Genomic DNA, 21,779 nt, shown 5'->3' on the forward strand with positions numbered 1-21,779 from the left:
TAATATAATCAATATCTTTATTGATGTTTAAATTCTCTCTTATTTTTTGAATTTGTTTTCAACAACCTGCATGCAGCTACGGGTTATAGCAACCATAGGGATATGCCAATCAAATGACATTATGTTTCTCTTGTCAGAAAAATCACAATTATCCATTTGAATCGATTTTCTTCTGTTTAGAAAAGTTGAATATAATTCAAATTTCACGCCTTCAACGACTTGTGGCGACGCTACAACTCCGGCCTCGATTTTACTTGCACCCCGATGGTCGCCTGGAGTGCTCGGTGCTCACTTTAATAAGATCCTCACGTGACTCCCGCTTGGTGCCTGCATAGTGGTTAAGAGTCCGGGAAGGGAGGGGGAGAGAAGCGCTCCGGAGGTGGGGTGGGGAATTTAAACCCCACTCCCGAAGCTAAAGGCGACGATCGAGCCCTCTTCCGGACATCTTCCGGCCGCGACGAAGACTCTCTTGTATTAGGTTCGTTTTCCGACTCCTATAACTCTTTTGCCCCCAACAATCCCTAATTTTCTTGTTCTTATTTCCTTTTTCTTTTTGTATTTTTTACGAGAGTTGTTCAAGATTTCTAGATTACAATGTCATAATCATAAATTTTTTTTTTTCGAAATTGTGTTTTGGAGTCAAGTTTTTTTTTTTTTTTCTTTCCTTTTTTTAAGGTCGTTGATTGGGAATAAGGAGGTAGAATTTGTAGACCGTCAGATCCAGTTTTTAAATTGTTCTATCTATCCACCAAATCGAACCATCATGTTGTTCTCGAGACCACGAGTCCAACTACAAGATAGGAGATTTTTGGGTACCGATATAGACTGGGTTCGAGGTCATTGATGCATCGAGGATTAACTTACGTCTAGATGGTAGCGATGCTCCAAAATGATCGAGGTAAGATGGAGTTGTAGAAGAGAATGGATGTTGGAACCACTCAACTACAAGCTGTAAACTGAGCCATGAGTAATGTTGGTCATGTATCCTTTCTTCTTCAAACAAAATGTAGCTCAGAATTTGAGCTAATTTTGACCATTAAAATGACTGAAATTTTTTTATCACAGTTGGCAGCAGATTATTGTTAAGGGCTTGCCTTTCGGGGGATCCGGGGTTGAAATTGTGGGCATTACTCAAACAGGAAAAAAAAAAAGAATACTTAATCTGGGAGCTATTTACAACTGACATTCTATTGGGAAGTTTAATACTTAAACTTCATATTTAGGTCTTCTTCTTCTTACCCTCGAAGATCTTAGAAAACAAAACAGTTAGAAACGAAATCCACCAAACCTTGAAAAATTTTACATTTATCTTGAGTTTTTTGAAACCAAACAACCACGTGCTTCCAAGTTCCTCAGACTTTCTAACAGTCGAACTTAATATTAATGAATTGCATCCAACAATTCTTATAAAAATGACTTCAGAAACTTGCTCAGTTTGCTTATTTATACCCTATATGAACTTGATAAATGAGCTTCAACCAGATCCCTAAAACCTATGCCTTTTTGAGTCTCTTTAATACCCTGACCTTCCAACCTTGCCCCAGTTATTCGTGGTTGGTCTTATAGATCCTCATTCACCAAGCACTGTCAAATTTGGGTCCATTGCATATTTTGACATGCTTTAATTAGCTGTCGACCTAATGTCAGCCCTTCGCTTTGTCATCCAAGCTTGGGACTGGCATTGTTAGTATTTTTTGAGCAAGTTCCTTCAAAACCATAATTTCCATAAGGCGTCTTTAGTCTTTCCTATACAACCAAGAAAAATCTCTACTGGTTGATATTTATATGATGTGTCAGGCATTCCTGTATTTTGAAGAGAACTACATCATGCTCTTGTTGGTGAAATTAGTTTGTTTTAGAATCAGTGTTAAGTTTATGTACCATCATCTGTAAGAATTCTCGATTCACTTGTTATTTTTATTTGAAGACTATCTTTTTTTTTCCTTTTTTAATTGATATTCTTTTGCAAATAGTAAAGTACATTCCCTGCATTCTGCACATATTTCCAAAGTATTGATCCAGGCCATGCTTTTCTTAATCGATTGCTCAAATCTGTTAACTCAAGCATGATGCCGGTCGGCCATGCCATGTCACCAGGTCCAGATAGCAGTAAGAGATGCTCATTCTTTCATAAATCAATGCATATCAAAGGGTAAGGCAAAAGAAACTGCCCACAAGCACATGCACACAACCAAACTTTGATCACTGTCATGCCCTACTTTGCCTTTCTACCTCTTCTTATTATGGACCCTCTCCCACCCATCGTTGCTGTGGTTCTCCAATTGTTTTGCATTGTTCTTGCTTCACCTGGCAGTGTTTCTTCCTCTCATATTTGCCACGTTGTATTGCAGAGCCTTGCACTAGGGCTTTGTCACACATGTTGCTCCTTTCAGGTCCTGCCTACGTTAAAATCCTACTGGTCAAGCAGACGTAATTGCATCTAACCTTTCTACATATTGGAAAAGGACAGATAAGATTAAAATCTATGCCAACTAAATTGTAATATATATGTATTATATAATTTCCATGTTTCTATGTACATTTTTTTATTTTTTTGCCCTCCTGCATCTAAGTGTTTGAATGACAGAATTTGTATTATATAGCCTTAAAGGAAAATAGAATATGATGTATTGTCGGTTACCAATTTAATAGCCAAATCCAATTCAGGAATATCTCTACATACTTTTTATAAACATTTTTAACCCATTGGCTGAGATATTTAGCTAAAGGTAGTGCAGTTTATATTCTATGACAAGCCTCGATATAGGGACCTGATACCTTTAGTATGTTCTTTCAAAATTGCTGATGTAACTTTGCCCACCAATTGGTTTAAACCTATCTTAGTAGCTTCTGCTTTGACTTGTGAAGCCTATCTCAATAGTTCAAAACTGGTATCCCTTATCTGGCCATCAAAACTTTGCCCACAAGTTATCTGCAAAAGTCGCATGATACAAAAACATATGCAGTGTGTGTTCTACTTGTAGTGAGGATCTTGCCATTTACATGATAACGTGCTAAAATTTATATGCATGTTCTTCTTTCTCTCATCAGTCAGTTTTCATGAAATCATATTCTCATCTGAAATCATTTTTCTTTCTAGAATTTTCTGCTTTAGAGCCTGTGAACCAAAGTTCTACAATGCTAGATGGTGAAATGCATGATGGAGAACTCCATAATGTGGAAATAGTGAAGAACCATACTCAGGTTTGTATGATCATAGTTTGCAGCATCTCTTAGAAGATATGTGATTTAAATGGAAATCATCATCTGTTCTCATATCTTTGATAATCCATCACATAGATTATTTAATTATGTTCTCTTTTGGCATTTTATTGCCAAAAATTCCATCTGTGTAAGCATGTGACAGCAAAGCCAGGAGTTGTCTCATCCCTGGCTTGTTATTTTTAATCTGACAGTTCTGCTTAATTTTATGCAGAAACTACAAGATGATTTACAAAAACTGGCATTGAAAGTCAAACATCACGAAGACAACATGAAATTTCTCAAAACTCAGATGGATAACATTGATGAATCAATTCTTGATATGCAAGGTTAATTCAATTCTGTGTGTATCTAATATTTCTCCTTGATACCAGATGCACTAAGTCCATCATCTTGTATAGAACATTAGATACCGAAGTAGGTGGCCTAAGTAGCTGCTTCATCATGGTCTAAATGCAACAATCTGAATGATGGATTTGGAAAATTGGAATTATAATCTGAACAATAACTTCTAGTCTTTTCTTACCCCTTTTTTAATCTTGCATATATATGAAACCCAACTCTTCATTCTACTAATGAGAAGAATTTTCTCAGTCAATCTTGGAAAGTATCATTCATCGAGTGCCGCTTTGGAGCAAAGCAATGATGTTTCTGCCATACAAAGTGAGCAGCAGACGGTTGGAAAGATTTTGCAGCAGGTGAAAACAGCTGCTGGCATAATATGCCAGATGAAAATTCGTCATGGGTTTCAAGCATCAAAGTTACAATTGACAAAGGATGTGCTGGGTATTGTAGCTACACTTGGAAAAGTAAATGATGATAACCTTAGTAGGTTAGTTCGTTGCACAGGTTCAATTTCTTCAGTCGATGGAGTAGTAGGACAACAGTAAACCTATATGCAAATTTAGTTCTATACTGTTCAGTTATACCATGTGACTTTCCTTTGAACTTGGATCTTCAGGCTTTTCTCAGAGTACTTGGGATTGGAGACTATGCTGGCTATTGTTTGCAAGACATATGAGGGCGTTAAAGCCCTTGAAAAGTATGACAGAGAAGGCATGATTGACAAGAATGCTGGTCTCCATGGACTTGGGCCTTCCATAGGGAGACTTCTGAATGGAAGGTTTCTTGTCTTTTGTCTTGAAAACTTAAGGTGTGAATCTAGAAATATCTTTTTTGGTCTGGGAATAATTTGTGCTAGACATTCATATGGTCCTTCTTATACAATTGTGGATGGTTTCAAAGAGTTTATGCATGATACATCAAGATAGGTGCATTTAATTCATATGATGAAGTTGTAAGCAAGGACTTGATATGTTTACATCTTTCAAAAAGTGTGGCTCTAAACAGTGTCAATGGAGTAAAAGGATTAATATGGTTGATCTCAAGTAGTTTAGGATTAAGGCTTAGTTGAACTGAGTTTATTCTGATGTGGAATAAATGTTACTAAGGCATTATAATTTTTAACCCTTTTGCAGACCATATATTGGTGAATTTGTACCTGAAGATCCACAAAAGAAACTTGCTCTATTGAAGCCAAGGTTACCTAATGGGGAGAATCCACCTGGCTTTATAGGATTTGCTGTAAACATGATTGATGTGGACCATATGCATTTATCTTGCCTCACACCAAATGGGCATGGCCTGAGGGAGACCCTATTTTATACCTTATTTTCCCACTTACAAGTATATAAAACAAGAGGGGATATGCAAAATGCTCTGCCTTTTATAAGTGATGGTGCCATATCTCTAGATGGGGGAATGATCAAAAGCAGTGGTCTTTTTAACCTTGGTGATAGGTGAGAACCTTGTGTTTCAAAATTTGCGAATAAATTTGTTATATATTTTAAATTATGCATGTTTGTTTTCCAATTCCATACGCCAAAAATAAATTTGTTATTTTCATGTAAATATGCTATTTGCAAGTTTTTCCCAAACATCAGCAGTGGAGAACCATCAATCATTTTGATATGTTTTGGGCTCATGTTCTTGTTCGCATATTTTTCAGTTTACATGTCATAGCACATGCTTTGGCATTTTTACTTCCTATAATAAATTTTTCCAGTCCTCTTATATGGGCTATTCTGCAATGATACGAAGAACATTAGAAAGCTGATCTTGTTCAATTTATAATATTAAATATTACATAAAATTTTCATGGTTCGAGAAGTTTTAAGAACTTAATGTTCTAAAGCAAGTTGATAATTAGATGTGTTCATGAGTTGGGCTGGGCTTTGCCCAAAGATCAACACAATTTAGTTAGGCCACGGCCCGACCTGGCCCAACCTTCAGGCATACCTTCCAGGCCCAAGCTAGCATTTACTTGGGTTCCAAGCTTTGGGCCGGGCCTTAGGCTTCATGATTTATTATTTTTTATTTTTTAAATGCTAAAAATACTTTAAAATATTTTTTAAAATGCTAATGTGAATAGTTAATTATTGCCAACAACTTTACAATACATCTATTTTTCATTAAGTTCACATATCAATAGCAATTATCAATTAAATCTATGAATATATCAAACAAATTTTTTTTTAAAAAAAATTCAGGCCGGGCCAGCCGTAATCCCAAGCTGGAGTCCAGCCTGCTTATTAGATGGTCCTATTTTCTCAGCCTGGCCCTGCCTACCAGGTCTAAAACCTTGGGACCAAGCCTGCCCCAAAGACTTCAGGCTCAAGCGGGCCGGGCAGGTTGCCCAGCTTGTGAGTAGGTCTTTTGATAATCTAGTCCCCCTTTTTAAGGCCATACAGCTAATTCAATGCATGCAAACATGAACATAGGATATACATAAACCAATTTTAAGAGGCTCATGAAAATGTTGATTAGAGCTCTTTTTTCCTATGGTATATAATGATAAGGTTATGTATGATTTACTATGTATCAATAATATTCTATATTTTTATAAATATTGATAACAAATTCTTTTATGATTCAGGAAGGATGTTGAGGTTAAATTTCTGATAAGTCCTGGGATTTCAAAACCTGCAAATGTCATTGAAATTGAGGAGAAACTGAAACTTATGAGCTGGCAAAAAGAAAGGCTTGCAGAAGATGTCCAAAGAGAAGAAGCATTACTAAATCAAGCAAAAAATTTATTCAACATACAAAAGCAAGAGTTTGTGAAGTACCTCAGTGAGACTGCATCTCATATCAAACAGGTACCACCCTAAACTGATCTTTGCTTTCTTTACTTAGGACCCATATCAAATTGGAGTATAGAAATACTAACACTATAAGAGAGGGTCTAATGCCAGTGCTTTGTAAATTTTTGGTATTTGGACTGTGGATACCATGCTATATTGCTACTGCATGCCAAGGAATAATGGTTATTATTTTATAGAGTGGTGGTAGGATTTCAATTTCGTGTTGAATATGCTTTTGGATTTCTTTTCCATAGAAATCACTTCTCATAGCATCTTATCAGAGCAGAATTCAAATCTTATTGTTCGCAAGATGCTTGAAGAAGGAAAAGAAAGGTTCGTTGTGGTAATTTCAGTTTCACAGATCAAGTTTAGGTCATTGATTATTATCATTGGCAAACTTCCTTTCTTCTTTATTTTTTTTTTTCCTGATTGCATGCTTACTTAAAAGCATTCAGTGGTTGATAGATTAAGACAGCATATGGAACCACTGCAAATATACTAATGTATGTCTTTCTTTTCCCCCTTTTTTTTATGTGGATGGGTAGGTGGGTGGGTTTTTGTTTGTTTGTTTGTGTGTGTTTTTTTTTCTGGGGGTTGGGGGAGGGGCGTTAAGTTATAGCTGTCAAACTGTGTGACAAAACCCCAGGTTTAGGGGATGGAGAATTTAAGTGTTCATCTGGAATTGGAGGATATATGAATTCTTGAGGACTTGAGAAATGAAAGTTGAGATCATATGCTTAATGAAGACTATGGACACAATTATAGAATTTCAGTGATGATCTAAGGACCAGTTATTTGTGGATTGAGAGTGTGCTCCTGATGGCAAGTTGTGGTTGTGTTGTACAAAGATGCAAGTTCTCAAGGAGGTTGGTCTAATTTGCACCTTATTATTTGTGAGCTAGAAAGTTTCCTGTGGAAATTTGGGTTTTTAGGGAGTTGTGGATTCAATGTAAGGATAAATTGGACCAGTGTTATTATGTGATTATTATGGATGCATAGGCATTTGTTAATAAGATTATGCAACAACATACCCTTCATGTGATGTGCATTCTGCAACTGTGTAAATGTAGTTTAGGGCTTTAATGTGTACATGATTTTCTTGAATAGGTTTTGCCTTCGGTTTCTTCGAAAGTTGGAAAAAAAGTCCAAGCAGATGGTTGAGCTTTTTGTATCCAATACCTCACAGTTGACTTTCCTGTTATTCTCATCCTTCTTAAATTAATTTATGGGCAGCCTCTTGATTATCTGTACAATAAGTACCTTAGAAGCTCTCTCTTGAGGAATCAAATATACATTTTGACAAGAGGTTCAATTTGTTAACGATCTACCCACCGTACTTAGAATGCCTTGTTTCTTTTAAACCGTCAAATTTCCAAGTGGATCTTGTTGCCTCTAAAGGAGTTAGCATATAAATATGACTTTGACAAGATGTCCACCTTAAATCCTGGAATAACAATTATCACCTGCGGCCTATTCCCTGTCTTCAGCAATAATCACCTCCCAGTGAAAAAAGAAAAATGTCGCCTGGGAGGTAACCCACTTTTTAGGGGACGTGCCAGAACAAAAGACACAATAAGGATGCCTCTACAGAAATCCTAGAGAACCAAGATCACATGAATAAACAGAACAAAAAATAAGAAGACGCACCTTGCACTTTTTCTTGAGCCATGCAATTTTTTGAAGGATATTCTTTGACATACTAAACATATACTTAAAGATTTGTGACTTGCATGTGATCCTCCTGAAAGGGCACTTTGCTCTTCCCTCATGCATTTACAACATAATTAAAGGATATTGTTAGAATCTAATCATTTCTTAAGAGTAATGTTAATTGGACATCAAGATATGGGATTTATATGTTACCCTCCTGAAATGGCAGTGCTTTGATCTCATGAGGGTGGCCATTCTAACAATTAGAGTCGCACACCTGAGGTCATTTCTAAGTATGTTGGAATCCAATCATTTTGATTCCTGAAAATGGGTATGAGTTAACCTAAAACTGGATTCTCCTAACATGCAACATCATCTTCAACAAGGGATATCGTGTGTCTCCTTGCTTTTGATTTTGTTCTGCTGTTGCATTATAGAAGACCTTGTTTTTCTAACACAGTATCTATGGCATAATAAGAATGAAATTACAAATAAAGCTCCATCCCTCTTGTTCAGAGTACAGGATTTGAGAAATCACAGAAAAAAAAAAGCACCTCTAGCACACACTCCAATTAAACTGAAGTAAAGCAGGACCAATATTTTATTTACAGATGCATGTAACTATGCGGTGGATTAAATGCTAGTGGTGCACATTTGGACTTTTGTTTTGTGTTGGGCAGGCACAATCGATGGCTGGCAGAACTGGGACACTCTGACTTGAGCTCCTTCCTAACATGACTTGAAGTTTGAGGCATGTGGAACATTCTCAGCTGACTCAGAGTTTCACATGTTGGATGGTGGTTGCTGGGTAGGATGTTTCACATCTTATTTTGTGCTTGTTGCGACAAGAAAGAACTGTTCCTTCATCAGGCGCTAATAAGTGTAACAGTGGGCATGAATGGAGAAGCTAGGTGCACTTTCTTCTAACAAACCTGGAAAATGTTTACTGATCTTTATTTAATGTCCCTCTGTAGCTTATGAAACCTTGGATTAATCTGAGAAGTAACGGATAGGTCGTTTCTTGGCCAAAAAAAAGCCTGTGCCAGCTTCAATGCCCAAAATTTTGTCAACCTATGGCTGGCTAGTTGATAACCTCAATTCTGCTAGACATGTTCTCTAGTGAATACAATGTATGTGTTGCACCATGTGTAATGGAGGATATTCCACCCCTGGATGAAGTTCTCGCTGGTAACAAATGCACTTTGACAGCATCTTTAAGTTCTGGGCTGAAAGGTTTTGCTTAGCTCAGGATTAAGTTTTTCCCCCATACATGTATTTGCTAATATTGGTTCTTGTAGGCTTGTTTTGGTATGTTTTCATCCTCAAATAATAATAGCTTTTATTTTGGTGCTGTTGTTTGAATTTTGATTTCATCACGTACAGCAAGTGGATACCAGAGAAGAATGTTGTATATTTAATGCAGCCTAGGTTCCACCATTTATCTGAGCACAAGACTGGTATCATGTCTTCAGATTTCTTCAAAATAAGTATCTTTGTGCATCTCATCAAGGGTACCCTGAAGTTGTAATAATTTTGGTGCTAATTAGGTTGGGTTATTTTAAGTTCGATCTGCAAAGGAGGCAAGCTGCTTATGAACAGCTCAGACTTGGCTTGGTGATGAGCCCAAGAGTCATGTCAAGGCCTTGTGTCGGTGAGACAAGTTAGATAGCCCTGGGCACAAAAATATAAGCTTGCTCAGCTTGAGGCTCTACTTGCTTGCTCCCTTTCCGTGAAAGTAGAATTGTCCAAATGAACTACTACAGAAACTTTTGGCGTGCATCAATAAGATGATGATCTCTTGAGAAGATCATTCTACAAACCATGATGGAAAGTGGTATCGTTTTTATTGTATTATCTTTGGTCTTATTCACTATATATAAGGAGGCGAGGTTTTTCTTAGCAGAGGAGCATAGAAAATAGAAAATGATATCTTAGTCCAGTCCAAGTTTATATCATCATATGCTTTTCTCAGCTGCATTGATTGCCAAAGTTCAGGCTAGTTTTAAGATGATCTCAAGTTTCACCTGCATTTCTGCAACACTAGCTTGGACTTAATTGGCCGACCTTACATACACAATCGGGCCTCAGTTCAGATTGAACTGGCTGAGCTACCAGGTCAGAGAAATGGTCTTATTCATGTCAGCCAAAATTTGAGGCCTGCACTCAACCTAGCATAACGCACCATCGTTGTGCAAACTGCAAACCAGCTAAAATGTTTAAGCACATTTAGGCCTCGATTTAGTAGATGGATCCAAGCAACATTTGTTCAAGCCCATATAGAGGTAGACCAGTCTGAGAGAGCCAAGTTGGACATACCAGTAAGACATGAGATCTTTTAGCCATTTTTGGCCGTTGTTTTTAGTTGAAATGCAAAATTATTGTGGAAAAAAAAGAAAAAAAATCTATACAAGGTACTCCTGTCCATAAAATATTTCTATGCTGCAAGCGTATACATCTTGAAACCATCATATTATCTACACTCCTTAACAGGGGAAGGAAGACGAGGAAAAGAAAAACGAAAAACTATGATGTTACACTCCTGAATAACAAGTGCAGCAAGACTCATGCTGAGAGCACCCCTAACTCAAACTCATCGGCATGAGAAAATAGAATCAATAAATAATATAAAATACAGTATAATTGGTGGCTTGCGACTAAAGTCAGGATGGTACTGTTTCTTCGCTCAGCCGTTTGATCTATTTGTCTGCAATAAGCTCAGAGACATAATGAAAGAAATAAAGCTATTACTCACTGTCCGCTTACAAATGATCAGAAAACATGTGTATATTCTTCAGTGCTTTGGAACAGCACTTACTCTGCTATCACCCCTTTAATCTCTTCGGGCCTTGCCTTCTTTTACTGCATAAAGTTAATTTAGTTAGAATGATTTTTCTAAGCATAATAAAAATATAAATTATATGCACAATATCTCTTCCCCCCTTTTTGTCTGACGGGAAGCAATGAAGTACAAAAATTTACCAGTGCCTCATAGTGAACACCAATATATCCTGCGGTACAATACTCTGCAGAATTGCACCGTCTCAAAAAATATCTATTCCCTTGTAATCAAGATTTCCCAATTCATTTCAGATAGTTAACCTACTTCGATTACTCATCCATTAACCATGTTTGCATTGACAGAAGCCAAAACTCTTCATTATATTCCATACTTCCTGCAAGGCTGCTAAATATATGAAAAATAATCCTTTTATCCAGCTATGATATTGGAGGCACTATTAGAACTCCCAATGATGAAATTGAAATCAACTAGTTGTAGCTTTTCATGTTGCTTCTCTAATGGTCAACATCTACCCACCGGGGCATCCATGTATGTATGTACTTGAGTTTCGTGTCATGGTTAACTGCAGATTTGAGGAGGCGATGTTAGATTATTGATTCTGTCCGCGAAAGTTAACACAGTTCTTCATTTTGGGAAGTTCGCTTAGCATACAGATGGGATTGGAGTTTTTGATGTGGATAGGGAATTACAGTCCTAAAGCAAGAGGGAGAGTACGAGAACATAGGTCTGAAAGAGAGAGTGTGACGATCTTCAGGACTGAGGAGAGTTTTTGATGAATGGAAAACAGATTTGAAAGAGTATGAATGGCTAGGATAGAATCAATATGATCCAAAGATTATAATTGGCTCCGGACAAAAATTATTGGCACTTTTATAAATCATATAGATAATATTTGATTGTTCAATAAGATGAGAGATAAAGGTACTTTAAAAAATAAATCTGTCTTCCTTGATTATTGATGTGATATATGTGAGGGGTTACTCCTAGGAATACAAAAGACCCATAGGGTCAAGCAAGAGTCAGCACATGTTAACCTAGATGGATGATAGGAGGTTGAAAAGTGATACATTGACATTGCATCTAGGAAAGTTTGTGTCTTGGAGAACCAACATATCAGCTCATGAGAATAGGATATTCTTATGACAGACAGATATACTCTCATATACATGCAAATAGACAACACGGTTAGATAGTCTCATACATAAATAAATGGAAATTTTGTGCTTAGTATTTGAAGAAAATTAATTATTGTTAAAGAATGAAGAGTCTCCCTGTTATTAAGGACATTATCAATCAATCAATCAGTCAAAGGTATTTGCTAACATGGGCAGTGCATCTCAGATTGCCAGAAACATCTAACAAAACCAAATGAGAAAAAAAAAGTAAGAAACCAAACCATACTATGTTATTTGAGATCTGTTCATCTCCACCCATGATACAGTGGAAACTGAGATTACAGATTAAAGATGAAGTATCAAAAAGCAGATAAATAACATAAATGTGCAAGCACAACCACCCAGGTTACCTTGATTTAGCCTTAGGTACGCTTTCTGTGGGCACATCTCTTTCTCCCTTCCCGAATGCAACCTCATCCATGCTCTGTCCACGCCGCCTATATCTCCCACCAGATGCCACAAATCCAGGGCAAGGTCTGAAGGCCTTTATAGGCCACCAACCGAAACCAGGGACAGTAGCTATGCCACCTTGAATCCTCCCATCACCATTGCAACCCTTCTCAATCTCCTCTCTTCCACAGGTCTTACACCCCCTTAAATACCAAAACTTTACACCGTTAATACTTCACAATATTAATCTCATCCTCTCACGAGGTTTGCAGGTTCAATGCATCAACCAGTCTAATAGTACAATGAAATATCACAGGCTAATTTTTCTAATATTCTTTTGAGAAAACATGCTTCATACTATTCAAGCAAGTTAAATGATTGGAATGAGTAACAAGAAAATGAAACATTTGGATTCATAACCACTACAACCTAGGTTTTAATGTTTTATGATATTAAGGAACGGCACTATACCAACGCATGCTAATGATTCACACTACCAGCTGCCTTTAACGTGATGGTGATGGAGGTAGACAGTGCAAGGACCATAAAGCACTCCAACACTGACAGCAGGCCACGGAGCTCTTAATATTCTGCCCCTTTCTTATAGCCATTTAGTACCCAGTAAGTAATCAATCATACTCGATGGCTTAGAGAAGCTCGAAGGCGATAACGATAAGAATATGATGATAGGCTTACTGTTAATCATTATGGGTGTTAAATAACAACTACGCTTGAAAACCAGCTATGCACAGAAACCAAAAGAACCTATCCCAGAAGCTGTACTCTCCTCAACATCAACAAATTATCAAAATTTCTTGGCGGGAGGGAGGGAGGGAGAGAGAGATAAATAGAGATGCTTCCAATAATCCAATATTGGCCTTAGAACAAATGGAGATTTACAGAACATATCAATTGTTTGATGAAGAAAATGCACCAGCTTGCTTTAACAATTGAAAAAATCTGTAGAAATGAAAGAAGACTAAATCAAGGGAAATTGGAACTTCTTTGAGATCACAGTGAAAAAAATAAGGCTCCCGATTTCCAAACAAGAACCATTTCAGTAAGATTTAAGCCACTAGCATGAAGCTAAAGATAACATCAATCAAAAAAGGTAAAGATAAACATTTTAATAACGGTAAAACAAGAAGAATCGAAACAAATCCCCGAGAAGAAGTAGAAGACCGCTCGACTTTCCAAAATCTAACCTTTACCAAACACCACAAAAGATTTAACCATTAGTTTATGGAGGCACCTGAATTGAAGGGCCTCCGTGGCGTCCACGGCCGATTGGGCTTCGGCAGAGGAGACCCCATCCGGTGGGGAAGGAGGGAGAGCGGGGGAGGCCTCTTCTTCTTCCTCGGAAACGCTAGGAGACGAAGCGGAGGAGGAGCAGATGGTGGATGTGTGGAGCGGTTTTATCGGGATGGGACGAAGGCGGGAAGGTGGAGTGGGGCGGCGAGGAAGGAGAAGCGACTGGGGAGGCGGGAGGGAGAGAGACGCAGCCATAGCCATTAAAAAAAGGAAAGGGAGAGTGAAGATAGGGAAAAATTAAAAGGAATAAGGTTCCACCGAGATTTGAACTCGGGTTACTGGATTCAGAGTCCAATGTCCTGACCACTAGACCATGGAACCGTGAGCAAAGGTAGCAGCACGAGAATATTTAATGTATCTTATATACGAAGCTACGATTATTTTTTTTCCCTTTTTAAATATTCACCGTTTTATTTGATCAAGAACTATATGGTATGTCTATAGGATGCTGAAACCGGGTGCCTTTGTCGTAATTGCAGTCCTATTCCTTATAGTTGTTGACTTCCTGCCCGGTGCCTTTCGTGCCACGCGGCTTGGAATCAAAGAATTTTAAAACCTGTTCTGTTCATAAAGTTGCCAAAAGAAAAAAAAAAGGGATAATGAACGAAATTTCTGGCACTTATGCTGCTTGTGAAATTCCTCATCTGGCAAGAAAGTTTTTTGAACTCAAAAACTAGTCGGTTTTTGAACTTGATGTTTCAATGTCAAGTTAAAGATGATGATGATCTACCATGTGGCAAACAATTAAATAACATTTCATGTTGGTTTTCAGATTATAAGTCTGATCTTGTTCTAATGCCTTCAATTTGTAGGCCAATGAAATACATGATGTATTACCATTAATTGCTGAAAGACCTAAGCACCATAAGCGTAAATGCCGATGACTAATATATTGCAGCATTTACTTCTCAGGGAACAAAAGCGATATGAAGATTTAGTGAATTGGTAATAACGTTCTGGATTATACAGCACCAATGGCTCCATCCTTGTCCCTACCTATCTAAGCCAAGGCTAAAAATTTGTATGAACCTGGATAAGTGAAGAGTGACTACATGAAACTATGTATTTGCTTTGTAAAGAGTTTTAACTTTCATTAGCGTTTCCCATAGTGCAAATCAAATAGTACTTGAAGTTTACAAGAGTCCAATCTTCTCTTGCTTTATCTTGCGAACACCGTCTAGAAACATTTGGTGAAAGTTGCCACCATCCCTGTAAAGTAGTACTAGTATAATTTGTGATTTCATTTGATTTGATCTGATTCCCGCACATCGAACTTAAGCTACTGGTTTGCATATGATCTGACGAAAAAGTAATTGGTTCGAGTGCATTTGTAGTTCTGTACTTGCTCGTAAAGGAGATTGTTTCTTGCAAACAGGAAATGGGCAATGTTAAATTACATGACACTTGTCTCGAGCCAGTTGTCCATATATCCATTTTGTTTTTTTTTGGTAGAAAGTGGAATTGTCGATGTATCTTTGATCACGACCTCATCAGAATTATTTGACATTTTGTTTCCCGACTAGCTATGGAAGAGACATGATTAATCTAGCATTGCTCAAAGAAGTCATCCTCAACACATCAATGGATACATCAACGATGAAAAGTCAAAAAGACTTTGACAATAACATTTAGGTAGGTAGCACAACAAAAATTTAGGATACATTGATAAGTAAGGAAAATTGGAATCACATGCCCAAAATCATATAGAATCCACCTAATACAAAATTGCCAAAAGATGCAAAATATCTTCTAGGCAAATCATCTGTATCTAGTGCGATATACTGTTCATCATATTACATGTAGTAGCACATAATATCTGAAGAATTCTCTACATGAAGGTGTACAAACTGTCTGCTTAAGTACATGCTGACAGAATCCTCATCCATATTCCCTTCCAAATCCAGAATCATAAACAAGGTGTTAAAGACCAAAAAAAACATGATGTTGGAACCAAAACGAATCACAAACTTCCTACTTGCTCTCTCTCCTCCCACCCTCTCTATGAAGCATCATGCGGAGCCCTTGCTGCCATGCTTCGGACCTCGAATCCCATGCTCCGGTGGAAGAACTGCTCTCTGGACAGTGCCCTCACATGTTTTAAGTACACCTGGGAAGGCACACATCCCTCGGTCGCAGCGCGATCCAACGCGTAAATGGTGTCCTCCAGCGCCAGATCCATCGCCGTGCACTCCATCATCTGCCTCGAATTCACATCAGACGGCTCGAATACATCATCAAAGCCAACTGCCCTGCCCTTCCATCTCCGAATCTTGCCCTTGGTCTCCCACGCCCAACTCTCCATCACATCGGTGTTCATTCGAATCACCTGAAGCTCCTGCTCCGAATTGTCCCTCTCTTCCTCCAATTCCCTCGTTCCACGCGCGATCGCCTGTTTTCTTCGCTTCAGCTCCGCCTGGACTCCAAGAAGCACCTCCATCTCCGCCTCCCGGCCGGCGAGGTCCCGCTGTACCTTCTCCAAGATCCATTTCACTTCCACCGGCTCATTCTTGGGCTTGGGGTTGGTGCAGAGGGGTGGATCGAGGCTAAAGAGGAGGGAGAGGGAGTGGACGAGCTCGGCCAGGTTGGAGGCGGGGAAGCGCCAGGAGCGGAGGTAGGTGGCGTCGACGGCACCGGAGGGGTCCACGTGGGCGTGGCCGGGCCTTATGAGCGTGCCGCGGACGGGAGAGAGGAAGACAGCGGGGGGAACGTGGGGGTAGGGCTCGAGGAGCCAGATGGAGACCGGGAGGTGGCCGCCGGAGGTGGGGATGGTGCCCTCGGAGCGGAGGAGGATGGCGTTGCGGCCGTCGTTATAGGTGAAGGTGGCGACGGAGGGGCGGAGGGAAGGAAAGGCGTCGATCATAGAGACCAGGTGGTGGCGGATCAACCACCGGTCGTCCTCCGCGTAGGGCAGCGCTCCTAGGCCGCGGTGTGAGAGGGCGGCGGCCAGGTACTGGTGCAGTTGCCGCGCGTCCGCCATGGTCAGGCCTCACGGCGGTGTCGCTGTTGGTGCCTCGGTGGTGGGGGTTTTAATGCTTCTTTTTTTTCGCTCGTCTTCTTGAGCTCTTCTCATTCAGTTGTTGCCGGCCTCCTCAAAGTCAATTAACAACCAGACGTTCATTCCTAATCCTCCTGCTGCCATCTGTACATTACCGTGGAAAGGAAAGGCTTCTGTTGTTTGTTGCATGGCACAAGGAAAAGCGACAGCCAAGTGACAGGTTCGAAGACTAAGAGAGGCTATAAAAAATCTGCAAGTTTGAAAGTACTCACCTGTCCATTGCTATCTTCATAATGATGATCGCGCAGTATTTTTATTTGTCAACTTACCAGAAGGAAAAGTCACACTGCTATTGATAGAGCAATCGTAATGCAATGTAGACGCAAAGATGATGGTGGATCCTAATGGTAATTTCAATCTTATAATTGAAATATGAGAAATCACCTTTTTTTTTTTTGAATAGATTTCGACATAGCAAAGTCTCGGAATTATTGATTGGTGGTTCCCTTTGTTAAACACACTTCGCTCTTCACGATGCAGACAAGCTCACATGATACAGGCCCTTCTTAAGCTTTGGTCATGTTGTGATCAAGATGGGACAAATTCTATTTTGGAACAAAGCCTGATCTGCTTGTGTTGAGGATATGTGTGAGCTTGGAGTCCTTCATGGATTTCTCATCTATGCCAGTAAAAAAGCTTCATTCTCAGATTCAACCTAGTAGTTAAGTTTTATAATCTTTATCTAGAATGCATCAATATTTAATTGAAAACATGATTTGTTTCTAAAAATTACGAATAACGATTGAAATATAATATAACATATCACATATCTCTATAGTTGTAGTTTTGCCTTGATCAAGTTGTTTCTCTCCGGGGAAAAGAAAAATATAGGGGAGTCAAGATTTCTACCAAGGGGAGGCAATAATAATGACTTGTAACCATTTGTATCTTAAATTTTATAAACTTTATTTAAAGTACCAAAAACTGATTTTTCTATCATAAAATTAATATCTTTTTCATGACGAGGACATGGTCCAGGGTGGGTTTCAGCATTAGGCACCGCTTGTGGAGTGCTTTCATGGTAAAAAAGTGGACTGTACCCCTATTTCCCTCCAAACATCGCATAGTTTTGCCCCCTCCCACCACTGCCGCACCGCCTTATTTCCCTGTCTCCCTCTTCCTCCCTCCCTCAATAACCTTCCCTCTCTCTCACCCATATGCTCTCTCTCCCTCTTCCACACACACACTTTCTCTCTTCTTGACATATTGTCCTTTTGTATGTTTCACTCCTCACCTCTTTGCCAGCTATTGTTCTGAGTCAGTAAACCGTCTGTAAGCTGTAGGGCATATGATTGGGGATAAAATCCTCATTCTTTAAATTTCTGAATTCAATAGCATTAGTTTAAAATAGATAGTGAAATCTTAAACTTAGGTTGTATTATCACTGGATGCATCGATGAGGGGTAGATGATATATACAATGCCTGTAAAATTTTCAAACCTCGAGAATCTTACCTGAATCAACATTGTATTATTTGGTGTAGCCTTTGGAGATGAATAAAATAAAATAATTACTATTATACTTTGATAATAAATTTTTTGTTGGGTTAATCTATACAGATTGTAGTCTTTGTTAGACCATAATTGGGGGATTATGATTGATCCTTTGTAGCTTTTAAAATCTCCTAAAAGTTTAAAATAAACTAGTAAGAGTGAATGAGAGTTTTCAGAATTTTTTGGGAATTATCCTCAAATACTAATGTGGCACTATACATTTTGATATAACTGTGATTTTGGGTTGTTAGGTTCTGAAGGGATCCCCGTGAAGTAGTTAATCTAATTAATTATTAATATCGTGAGATAAGTAACATTCTACATTTCAAAATATTTTACTGAATATTTAGAAAAAATCTTATGCCACATAATGTGCAAGTTTTTTTATCATAATTTCAAATTTTATTGCATAAGAAAATCTTTTCAAATATATGAATTCAGTTCTTGAATTTCTTGTCATTAAGCATATGTTGTAAATAATCCCAAACTGATGATTAGTACGCATTAAATCATATCTTATAAATCCAGATTGTTGGATCAAGCAGGTAAAATTCTATTTGTCGAAAAGCATTTTTTTTAAATCAGGTGATATGTTTGGAATATTGTTGTAAATTACACATAGCAAACAATTGGAAGAATTTTATTTTGAAAATGCTTAGATGATTCTAAAGTTGTAAATATTTGAAAATACTATTTTGAATTAGATGTATATGCCTTTGACTCTCTGTCTGATTATGTTATGGGCTCTATCAATAGAGATTATACATCAGCATCCATAACTCTTCTAGAACCTGAGTCATTCTGGCCCCACCAGAAGGGTATTGAGGGGTATTCTGTTCCCACCACAGGGGTATAGCGGTTACATCAAATGCGAATATTGTTCGCTATTAAACGCTAATTGATGCATAGTGAGTTAACTGTCTGTCATTCTTTTATTTGTGTTTCCCAAAACCTTTTCCAGAAATCTTCAGCAACTCATTAGAATGTCATTGTGATGGAAAAGAATTTACAGCATATAAGCATTCTTTGAGAAGATCATCGAAAGAGGCAATAGCTTTCCTTGAACATTATCTCTGCTATAGGAGTGTAGAATGAGGCCATATTTTTCATAGCAACTGATGCCAGCCTTCCAAGATTATAGCTCAGCACTGCTCATGGTCGGACTTGAGGTTTTTCCTGCTCTCTCATGTGGACTTGCAGATTTAATTGATTGCTTTTGTTTTGTTTTTTCTTTTTTTTTTGACAATGTTCGGGCTGCAAAATGTGTGTGATTTACTGGTTCATTTTTAGATTATTTCATCACTCATGACAGTGAAGCCTACTTTGCTACTCACATGGCAATAAAAAGCAGCATCAAAAGGAAAAAAAAATTTGCCTTGACAAGAATTTCCAGAGAAGTTGTTATATATAGTTTATATGAACTCCTTTTAGAGTTTTATTGCAGATGTAAATGTCTGTGTTTTCTGTAGCCTGATCACTGATTATAATGAAGAAACAGAAAAAGGAAAATGTATATTCATTGAATCCCTATCAAAAAACTTTACCTTCTCTGGTTGAATTTTGCAATGAGGAAAGATTCCAACCCCTAGCGTTCTGCAAAAACAGTCATTCATAGTTGACAGGACCCACTGTTTTATATTTCTGCGGTGGTGATTTGCATTATTGCAAACATTGTTGGTAGAAAGGTGGAATAAGCATGAGCCATTTTTTGGCCGATGTATAGTCCAAGCTGCAAGCAATCTGCAATTGTTTATCATATCAGCAGAGACACGGATTACTAGACCAAAATCACATTCAATGCTCTAGGAATAATGCAACTTAAGTGATACAAGCAATAAGGCAAGCAAATTTGATGTCTTGAACAGAAAAAATAGCAGGTAGTCGAAATTAGATGTGAATTTGGCAAGCCTTTCCAGGATGAGTGCATCTCCTCCTGGCTCGGGTTTGTATCTTTCGTGCATAAGAATAATTGATCTTCTTTCACAGCATTGTCTATTGGATTGTGCTTCTTATGGATCTCAAAGCATTCGGAACCTTTTCATTCATCCTTTACAAAGTTCTCGAAGCAACCATTGCATGATCAATGGTGGATTCATGTGAAGAAACGTGAATCCTTCTTCCGCACGAAAGATACAGTCCTACACCCCCCACCAGGTTCATAGTTTTTACAACTTCCAACGCCTTCTTCAGGGAATGTGACAGAATCAGTGCTACATAGGGTGCATCCCACATGTAGTGCTACATGAGATGTTGATCACTTTGCAATGCCCCCTCATAATGGGGAGCAAGCAATTCCACTTCCCCACCTGCTCGATCGTTGACTGCATCTTTTTGCCCTGACATCTAGCTATATCCGGCCCTCTGGATGTGTGTGGCTTGCCTATGACCGTCCGATTAAAGGAGCATGATCGATGATAAAGACCTGGACGATGCTTGTGATGATGATGAGCAGAAGAGCTATGATCAACATCTCCTATAACACATGCATGCCATCTAATTCAAAGATGTTTCATGGTTTTTCTTATGTACGTTTTCCGAATTGAAGAAGAAAAGACAGAGGGAATAAAATGAAACATAGGAAAGTAGCAGTCCCTGTGCTAACCCATCAGGTGGCTGTGGGATCAGACTCTAAACCTTACTGAGATGGATTGCTGCAAGCCTGCAACAATGACGGTGATAGACCACCAAGATATATATTTTACACCCCACTCCTACTACCCTCTTACCACCACGTGCATGCATTCTCTGCTGTTGTATACGAAACTTCACAACTTCCTACCATATCAATGTTAGCACCTTATATTATGCATCCTCTTATAGGTCTCATGATTTCTAAATTTGGAAAGCATTAAGCTCGTAGCAGTTCTTTAGAGATCTCAAAATCAAAATCAATTATGCTTTGTCAACAGATCAGATGTGTAATCTATTTGGCTGCTCTAATATTTGCGGGTAAACCTTGCTTCTTCCTAGTTACATCAGTTTTTGTATGAACTGAAAGGTACCATGGAAGTATGTTTTGCTTTGACATCCTACATTAATGCAGGCATGTATTTGGAGATGGTGGACCAGTGTTCGTTGGATACAACTCTTTTCTAAATATTAGTATGCTTGTGACGGGCAAATTAGGCATCGTCTGACAGTTGCACCTCTTTTCTTGTTCGGAGGATGGTTCAGGTTAATTTCAAAATTGAGATGGTTCTTTGCTGAATAATTTTCTCATCCTTTTATTTTTAAATGATTGGAGGTACCTCCCCATTACGAAAAAAATTGATTAACCAGTAATTAACTAAGAAGCAAGGAAGTCAATATGTCAAAGGCCCAACACATGGCATAACATGGTGTATTTATGATGATTCTTTTCCATTTTCTACGGCCTATGCTGCATATACTTGGTTACGGTTTGGGCGTTTCAATATGTTATTAACTTATACAAATTTGTTACATTCAACCTTTGTTCATGTCATTATTTGTCATTGGTTATAATTGTACTGTCAAAGAGTTTGAGCAAAAAAAAAAAAAAAAAAAAAACAGAAACAAGAC

General features: G+C 38.4%; 3 protein-coding genes and 1 non-coding gene across 6 annotated transcripts; 1 reads left to right on the forward strand and 3 right to left on the reverse strand.

The window, feature by feature from the left end:
• The first annotated feature begins 226 nt into the window (after positions 1-226).
• Positions 227-9,366, forward strand: LOC105040907 (protein DEFECTIVE IN MERISTEM SILENCING 3). Of its 2 annotated transcripts, XM_010917657.2 has the most exons (8): positions 229-478; positions 3,101-3,204; positions 3,437-3,551; positions 3,817-4,054; positions 4,184-4,375; positions 4,701-5,021; positions 6,158-6,380; positions 8,696-9,366. In XM_010917657.2, the coding sequence occupies exons 2-8, from the start codon at positions 3,139-3,141 to the stop codon at positions 8,729-8,731; spliced, it is 1,191 nt and encodes a 396-aa protein (XP_010915959.1). In that variant the 5' UTR covers positions 229-478; positions 3,101-3,138; the 3' UTR covers positions 8,732-9,366. The 2 variants fall into 2 exon arrangements, with proteins under 2 accessions (XP_010915960.1, XP_010915959.1); XM_010917658.2 differs by lacking the exon at positions 4,701-5,021 and having other exon boundaries at positions 227-478.
• Positions 9,367-10,614: 1,248 nt separating this feature from the next.
• Positions 10,615-13,912, reverse strand: LOC105040906 (uncharacterized). 2 transcript variants are annotated; one of them, XM_073254424.1, is made up of 4 exons: positions 13,633-13,912; positions 12,341-12,583; positions 10,831-10,874; positions 10,615-10,719 (listed from the first exon to the last, which is right to left on the reverse strand). In XM_073254424.1, exons 1-3 carry the CDS (start codon positions 13,890-13,892, stop codon positions 10,838-10,840), a joined length of 540 nt encoding a protein of 179 aa, XP_073110525.1. In that variant the 5' UTR covers positions 13,893-13,912; the 3' UTR covers positions 10,615-10,719; positions 10,831-10,837. The 2 variants fall into 2 exon arrangements, with proteins under 2 accessions (XP_073110525.1, XP_010915958.1); XM_010917656.3 differs by having other exon boundaries at positions 10,615-10,874.
• A 28-nt stretch (positions 13,913-13,940) lies between these two features.
• On the reverse strand, positions 13,941-14,012 carry TRNAQ-CUG (transfer RNA glutamine (anticodon CUG)). Its single transcript has one exon. It is a non-coding gene; the product is annotated as a tRNA-Gln (tRNA).
• A 1,397-nt stretch (positions 14,013-15,409) lies between these two features.
• Positions 15,410-16,791, reverse strand: LOC105040905 (protein ELC-like). The gene has a single exon (XM_010917655.4). It carries the CDS (start codon positions 16,666-16,668, stop codon positions 15,691-15,693), a length of 978 nt encoding a protein of 325 aa, XP_010915957.1. The 5' UTR covers positions 16,669-16,791; the 3' UTR covers positions 15,410-15,690.
• Between the last annotated feature and the right edge of the window lie 4,988 nt (positions 16,792-21,779).

Source organism: Elaeis guineensis, chromosome 3 (genome assembly GCF_000442705.2).
Source record: "Elaeis guineensis isolate ETL-2024a chromosome 3, EG11, whole genome shotgun sequence".
Lineage (NCBI taxonomy): Eukaryota > Viridiplantae > Streptophyta > Magnoliopsida > Arecales > Arecaceae > Elaeis > Elaeis guineensis.

Bases quoted from the DNA above. Each gene is read 5' to 3' on its own strand.
- LOC105040905 (XM_010917655.4), bottom strand. From the start codon at position 16,668: ATGGCGGACGCGCGGCAACTGCACCAGTACCTGGCCGCCGCCCTCTCA.
- LOC105040906 (XM_073254424.1), bottom strand. From the start codon at position 13,892: ATGGCTATGGCTGCGTCTCTCTCCCTCCCGCCTCCCCAGTCGCTTCTC. The intron at 12,584-13,632 runs GTGCCTCCATAA...TTGGTATTTAAG, and splicing joins ACGGAGGCCCTTCAATTCAG to GGGGTGTAAGACCTGTGGAA. The intron at 10,875-12,340 runs GTAACCTGGGTG...AACTTTATGCAG, and splicing joins GTACCTAAGGCTAAATCAAG to TAAAAGAAGGCAAGGCCCGA.
- LOC105040907 (XM_010917657.2), top strand. From the start codon at position 3,139: ATGCTAGATGGTGAAATGCATGATGGAGAACTCCATAATGTGGAAATA. The intron at 3,205-3,436 runs GTTTGTATGATC...AATTTTATGCAG, and splicing joins TAGTGAAGAACCATACTCAG to AAACTACAAGATGATTTACA. The intron at 3,552-3,816 runs GTTAATTCAATT...GAATTTTCTCAG, and splicing joins ATCAATTCTTGATATGCAAG to TCAATCTTGGAAAGTATCAT.